Source organism: Tachysurus fulvidraco, chromosome 13 (assembly GCF_022655615.1).
Source record: "Tachysurus fulvidraco isolate hzauxx_2018 chromosome 13, HZAU_PFXX_2.0, whole genome shotgun sequence".
NCBI lineage: Eukaryota > Metazoa > Chordata > Actinopteri > Siluriformes > Bagridae > Tachysurus > Tachysurus fulvidraco.
The window spans coordinates 580,315-587,814 of NC_062530.1; the positions used below are offsets into that span (position 1 = coordinate 580,315).

The 7,500-nt window shown below is 40.8% G+C and overlaps 1 protein-coding gene across 1 annotated transcript in view; it reads left to right on the plus strand.

Annotated features, from left to right (window-relative positions):
• The first annotated feature begins 3,808 nt into the window (after window positions 1-3,808).
• Window positions 3,809-7,500, plus strand: part of cfap161 (cilia and flagella associated protein 161) — a 3,864-nt gene continuing 172 nt past the window's right edge. The window contains exons 1-7 of the mRNA XM_027168955.2: window positions 3,809-4,010; window positions 4,303-4,392; window positions 6,025-6,269; window positions 6,399-6,480; window positions 6,765-6,923; window positions 7,074-7,147; window positions 7,283-7,500. The exon at window positions 7,283-7,500 is cut by the window's right edge and continues 172 nt beyond it. Of these exons, the coding sequence (XP_027024756.1) occupies window positions 3,939-4,010; window positions 4,303-4,392; window positions 6,025-6,269; window positions 6,399-6,480; window positions 6,765-6,923; window positions 7,074-7,147; window positions 7,283-7,466 (906 nt within the window). The 5' untranslated portion in view covers window positions 3,809-3,938 and the 3' untranslated portion in view covers window positions 7,467-7,500. The remainder of the gene's footprint in view (window positions 4,011-4,302; window positions 4,393-6,024; window positions 6,270-6,398; window positions 6,481-6,764; window positions 6,924-7,073; window positions 7,148-7,282) is intronic.

The window sequence follows — 7,500 nt, forward strand, 5'->3', positions numbered from 1 at the left end:
ACACACACACACACACACACACACACACACACACACACACATAAAGTTATAACAGCAGCTGTAATAGGTTGTGATGGGCTGAAGCAAGAGTGAGAAAAAGAGAGCAAGAGAGAGACAGAGAGAGAGGGTGCATAGAGAGAGGGGACAGAGAGAGAGAGACTGAGAGAGAGAGAGAGAGAGAGAGAGAGAGAGAGAGAGGAGAGAGAGCAAGAGACAGAGAGAGAGAGCGAGAGCGAGAGAGAAAGAGAGAGAGAGAGAGCGAGAGCGAGAGAGAAAGAGAGAAAGAGAGAGAGAGAGAGAGAGAGAGAGAGAGAGGGACAGAGAGAGAGAGAGAGGAGAGAGAGAGCAAGAGACAGAGAGAGAGAGAGAGAGAGAGAGAGAGAGAGAGAGAGAGAGAGAGAGAGAGAGAGAGAGAGAGAGAATGTCCTCGTGAAGCTGAAGGTTGCAGAGTCCCAGTTCTGTCTCCACTGAGTGATTAATGAGAACTACTTCTGTGAAACTGTGGAACATCTGACACTAATGTATAAATGATCCACTATCAGACAGACAGACAGACAGACAGACAGACAGACAGACAGACAGACAGACAGGCAGACAGACAGGCAGACAGACAGACAGACAGACAGACAGGCCGACAGAGATACAGACAGACCGGCAGATAGACAGACAGACAGACAGACAGACAGACAGACAGACAGACAGACAGACAAACAGACAAACAGACAGACAGACAGACAGACAGACAAACAGACAGACAGACAGACAAACAGACAGACAGACAGACAGACAGACAGACAGACAGACCCACAGTACTGACAGTGCCAGGGTTTTATTGACAGGTTGTATTGAAAGCTCTGTGTCCTACATTCAAACTGACAAGCAGGTTTGTCTCCATCTGTTCTAGACCTAAAGTTCTTACCGGTTCTGAGACGTTACCACACGTTCCTCATGTGAGCTCCTCTACAGTTTCCCAAACATGTGTCCCAGAACAGCAGGACAGGAGCAGTCTGAACCTGGAGGAGATTCAGTGGTGCACAGATGGAGCTCTTTATCAATGTCAAGTCAACACACTGAGTCGCTCCACCTGACTCTCTGATTCATTCTGACTCACTGTCAGATTGGTGTTGATGGACTGAGACCACGGCGAACTCTGAACTCTGAGCTTCCATTAAATCTCAGGACACGACGAGGCCCAGAGAAGCCACAGCTTCACCAAGAACACAGAAGTTCTGCTGGACCTGCAGGCCACCCTGGTTGGATAAGACACCTTGGCGCTGAGCTAACAGTTTATTATTTACAAACTCAGATTTATGCTAAACTAAAGTATATCATATAAAGTAAATCACTTGAGCACTAGCCAACCGCAGGTGTCTGTGAGCTGGTTGTGATGCAGCTATTAGAAATAGATTAGCAGGTGGCTTCAGGTATCTCAGAGGCTTCAGGTGGCTCAGAGGCTTCAGGTATCTCAGAGGCTTCAGGTGGCCCAGAGGCTTCAGGTATCTCAGAGGCTTCAGGTGGCTCAGAGGCTTCAGGTATCTCAGAGGCTTCAGGTGGCTCAGAGGCTTCAGGTATCTCAGAGGCTTCAGGTATCTCAGAGGCTTCAGGTGGCTCAGAGGCTTCAGGTATCTCAGAGGCTTCAGGTATCTCAGAGGCTTCAGGTATCTCAGAGGCTTCAGGTGGCTCAGAGGCTTCAGGTATCTCAGAGGCTTCAGGTATCTCAGAGGCTTCAGGTGGCTCAGAGGCTTCAGGTATCTCAGAGGCTTCAGGTGGCTCAGAGGCTTCAGGTATCTCAGAGGCTTCAGGTGGCTCAGAGGCTTCAGGTATCTCAGAGGCTTCAGGTATCTCAGAGGCTTCAGGTGGCTCAGAGGCTTCAGGTATCTCAGAGGCTTCAGGTATCTCAGAGGCTTCAGGTATCTCAGAGGCTTCAGGTGGCTCAGAGGCTTCAGGTATCTCAAAGGCTTCAGGTGGCTCAGAGGCTTCAGGTGTCTCAGAGTTACTTAAACCACATGTTAAACCTCGTACGGTGCACAAACCTTAGCAGATTACTTGAATGTGTTGTAATGGCTTCCTTTTTGGGCAAGAAAGACAAAATGTTGGCACCCTCAGTCAGGTCACCTCCACCTGCATGAGAAGCATCTCCTTGTCATAACCGTTATTTAGTGCTGTTGCCTGTTCAGCACCATTGTGCTTTATCTCCAAGTTCTACGTGAACATCAGCGTTCCTCATGACAATTATTATCATCTTTAACTTCAGTTCTAAGGTGAGTCCTGACCCTCCTAACTAACTAACTAACTAACTAACTAACTAACTAACTAACTAACTAACTAACTAACTAACCAAGTAACTGAGTAACTACCTATAATGTAGTTTACACTGCGATCCCGTTCACACAGTCAGTAGGGCTCAGGGTTCGGTCGTGAACACGAGTATAAACTTTATATCTTTAATCAAACACTGATTTATGAATCACGGTTCATTCAATTTTATTGACCAAAACATAACATTACTGTGTAGAATAAAGTTTCTATCTGATAACTAAGTGTCCTTCTGCCTGGAATGTGGTTTATGGTACAGCAGGAAGAATAAAACACTCTAAAGGCAAATAAAAGAAAAAAGAGTCACATAATAATAATAATAATAATAATAATAATAATAATAATAATAATAATAATAATAATAATAATAATAATAATAATAATAATCTGTTGTAAATGTGTCAGGTATCATTTTTAATTATTTTAGTGCAACAAAATCTTTATAGAGAATATGACTGAATGTGTGTGTGTGTGTGTGTGTGTGTGTGTGTGTGTGTGTGTGTGTGTGTGTGTGTGTGTGTGTGTGTGTGTGTGTGTGTGTGTGTGTGTGTGCGTGCACCTTTTCCCTTCCTGTCAGTTTTAATATTTCAAAACTTTGCTTTCATAAACATCTCCAATCTACTTATGATGTGTAGTTCCGTTATTGACAATGAGGCACTTACCATCACTTACCACACACGCACACACACACACACACACACACACACACACACACACACACACACACACACACACACACACACACACACACACACACACACACACAGGCACTTTAGGTCTGTAAAAGTATCTAGGAGTCTTTCCGTCTCTGCAGCAGAAAGTTGTATAAATGCAAACATTCAGATGGTGATGATCTCTACAGCATTTTAGCGTTTTAATAATAATAATAATAATAATAATAATAATAATAATAATAATAATAATAATAATAATAATAATAATAATAATAATTAGATGATGATGATGATGATGATGATGATGATGATGATGATGATGATGATGATGATGAATGCACAGAAAATGATTGTTGATTAGAAACATTTCAGTGTATAATCAGATAAAACTTTTTATAAGCATTTTTATAAAAATTGTTCACGATGCAGTTTAGTTAGTTAGTTAGTTAGTTAGTTAGTTAGTTAGTTAGTTAGTTAGTTAGTTAGTTAGTTAGTTAGTTGAGGTTGGTATAGCAGTATAAGTTAGGAGTGAACAGGAACTAACTGGTTTCATGAACATTAAATTAATCATCATCACTGTGGAAGAGTAACAGCAAAATGTTTATTAATTTTATGTTGAGAAATTGTTTGTGGTGTGACGCGAATAAACGTCATCATCATCATCATCATCATCTTCATCACTGTGGAAGAGTAACTGTTTAATTCCTAAAAGAGAACGCTATTTGTTTCATGTGACACCGTCTCTAATCTCTGGAGCTTTAAAACTTCTAGCTCTGCCACCCGACTCCACTCTCCCCTTTGGCTCTGCACCATGCTCCAGATACCGGATGTTCTTGTTACCATGGAGACGCGTAAACAGACTCATCCGCTGCTCGGAGCCGAACGTGAAGAACTGCGATTGTTGTGCTGTTGTTTTATTCTTTATTTCAGTGTTTGTGAGTAAAGGAGATGGATCATGTGCGAGTTTACAGACATGGTGTCCGGCTGGGGAACTGGAGAGAGGACGCGACTCTAGAGGAGGTTCACAAGAATTATTACACACACTTATTACACACCAATTATTACACACACTTATTACACACTCTTATTACACACACTTATTACACACACTTATTACACACTCTTAACTATAATTATGCGCTTTGTTTAATCACTGGAGAAGAGTGTTAAGTTCAATACTCTCTCTCTCTCTCTCTCTCTCTCTCTCTCTCTCTCTGTGTGTGTGTGTGTGTGTGTGTGTGTGTGTGTGTGTGTGTGTGTGTGTGTGTGTGTGTGTGTGTGTGTGTGTGTGTGTGTGTGTGTGTGTGTGCAGGAAGCTCTGAGAGAGTTTCTCCAGAGGAAGGACAGAGGAGAGCTCACTGTACAAAAGACAGGCGTCCTGAGACAAATCCTGCTCCAACATGTAAGCAGCTCGTTTCATTTCTCACACTAGAGACTTTTACAATTTACAAAAAAACATAAAAAAGGAATATAAAAGTTATAGATGTGATATAAAGATACAGCGAACGTGTGTGTGTGTGTGTGTGTGTGTGTGTGTGTGTGTGTGTGTGTGTGTGTGTGTGTGTGTGTGTGTGTGTGTGTGTGTGTGTGTTTCAGTTTTAGTTTTCAGAATCAGAATCAGAATCAGAAGGAGCTTTATTGTGCTTGTTTTAGTGTCACACACACACACACACACACACACACACACACACACACACACACACACACACACACACACACACAGACAACAGCAACACAGACAATACAAATAAGATGAGAATTAAAAAATAATATTCTTTGTAAAAAAAAAATACACGTACATAAACACAATAGACAAAAAATAGACAAAATGGAAATTAAATTTAAAATACATTTTCATCTGATTTAAGGGCAAATAATTGTACAGTTGTTTTGCTAAAGCACATACAGAGGAGTAGAATAAAATAAAAATAATATACAATCAAAAATAGTGCAAAAGTTTTACTTAACTGCAGAATGAATCTATGTAAAGGCTCGATATACCATATCATTTAATAAAGTTAAACATAAATGTACTAATAAGAGTAAGAATATGTCAGTCTTATTGTTTCTGGGTTTATAAACTATTTCCTTTTCCTACTGAACAGGTAAAGACTAATTTGATTGTATTTTTATTGTATTCCTAGATTTTTTATGTTTTTATATTATTTAGTTTATACTTACCACGTGAAAAGTCCAAAAAACATTTCATATCGTCCTGATATGAGACGTGTTCCACAGACCGAGGCACACTGTGCTCCTAATATACTGCAGTCTTTAGCTTCTCCTTCTTCTCCTTCTTCTTCATCTTCTTCTTCATCGTCATCTTTAGAGATTAAAGAAAATGAATCAGTGCGTTAATGTATTGTACAGGTTATGATTCATCTTACAGTGACGTCACCAGTAAAGTAAAAAAAGACCTGCATTACGTTACAGTTTATATCACTGACTTCCAATTTCATGTCTTTTAAATGGAAGAAATCCTTCATGACGATGAGGATGAGGATGAGGATGAGGATGATGTAAACTACTATGTACAGCTAAGAACATAAGTGAGATCAGGAACTAAGATATTTCACTGAAATTCCACATTATGTTCTCATTTTTCTTCACATTATGAAGAAAAACATGACATGTATAAGTGTGTGTGTGTGTGTGTGTGTGTGTGTGTGTGTGTGTGTGTGTGTGTGTGTGTGTGTGTGTGTGTGTGTGTGTGTGTGTGTGTGTGTGAAACCTGCAGCACAGAGGAAGTGAACATGTTTAGAGGATGTAAAAAAGACTGATGTTGTTATTATTGTTATTACTGAAACACAATCTTGTATTTTTTCTCACATTCCTGCAGTTATTATGACTTATTTTACACTCATCAGCTCTATAACACTCCATTTAACCCTTTATATTACACACAGGACCCCTGAGGCATTACTTTAACACTTATCCCTATTCTTAGTATTATTTTAGTTAATGTTTTGTTCAAGATGTAATTCTGAAATATTGGAATTTAAATGTAAAATTAAATAATAAATGTATTTTTCAGGTGAGTTTTTCCGTGTCTCCAGACGGATTCTTGCGTTTCGGAGACACGATCATGCTGGTTAACACCAGAAGCATGGATCGTGACCCCTGTGACCCCTGTGACCCCTGTGTTCTCAGCATCATCGCTGACCTCAGCAATATCGCACATGTGAAGACAAACTCCAGGCCGTTCCTACAGGGCCCCTGTCAGGTGGGCGGAGCCAGCAGCATCCAACCGTGTGTAAGGAACACATTTATAATCACCAGGTAAAGTTTCTCCTGCAGGTTTCATACAGAACCTCATGCATCAAACTAGATACAAAAACAAAGTGTTCCTACAGGAGATGTAGTGATCAGAAACATCCAGTTATTTATATTTAAAATGTTGTGATTTAGTGTGGACGAGTCTGAAGACGGAGACCTTCTCAGATACGAGCAAAACTTCGCCCTCAGGACGACTCCAGAGTTCGGGGAAGAGGTAACTATAGCAACCATGACCTCATCATGATGTGATTTAAGTCTTTCCGCCTGCAGTAATGTCACCATGAAATAGGCAATACTGTCATTTCTAATTCTGTTCCATTTTCCTGCTGAGTCATTAAATTCTTCACGGCGGTGAGATGTTCACACACGACGTTTGCATCAGTGACGCAACATTTCATTTACTTACATTTGAAAAAGATCTCAAGCAAATTTTATTATTGATTAAATGTGAGGCAGTGACTCGCCTCCTTGTTAAAGAGCTGTATGTATTCTGTGTAGCTTTACCTGTCCAGTGACAACAGAACCTTCCAGAAATTTGCTAAAAAATCTAAGCTACAGGAAGTGAGCTTAGTGAAGCACAAGGACTTCCTGTGCTGTTGGAGGCTGCTTTATTTTGATCCTGAGGAACGACTTGAAAATGAAGGTTTTCCCGTGCAGGTAAACACAGAAACACCTGTGAAAAAAACACCTGTGTAACACACCTGTACACTTGTGAAAAAAACACTGTGTGTGTGTGTGTGTGTGTGTGTGTGTGTGTGTGTGTGTGTGTGTGTGTGTGTGTGTGTGTGTGTGTGTGTGTGTGTGCAGGTGAACACTAAGCTGTTGCTGTCTCACTGTAAAACTAACCAGTGTCTCGCTGCTCTACCTGAACACACACTCTGGTAAAGATCTTCAACACATTAATCAATAAATACTTCATTAAAGTTCTACACTGATTAATTTCTCCTGGTTTAAAATCCTGGACCCTGCTGAAATCCATTCAGAGTGCGATCTGCCCTGTGTGTGATGTTGTGTAGGACGATGTTTGGGAAAGAGTCCGAGATCACGGCTCACACCTTCCTGAATTCCCATAAAGCTGAGAAGGAGTGTAATCACTGGATGTTCATGACGTCTGATCTGAGAAAGGAGGAACCGGGCAGGAACCCGGCAGAAAGCACCAACAGACCTGATTCCCAGACAAGGAACAGTCAGGAACACTAACACACACACACACACACACACACACAGACGAGTG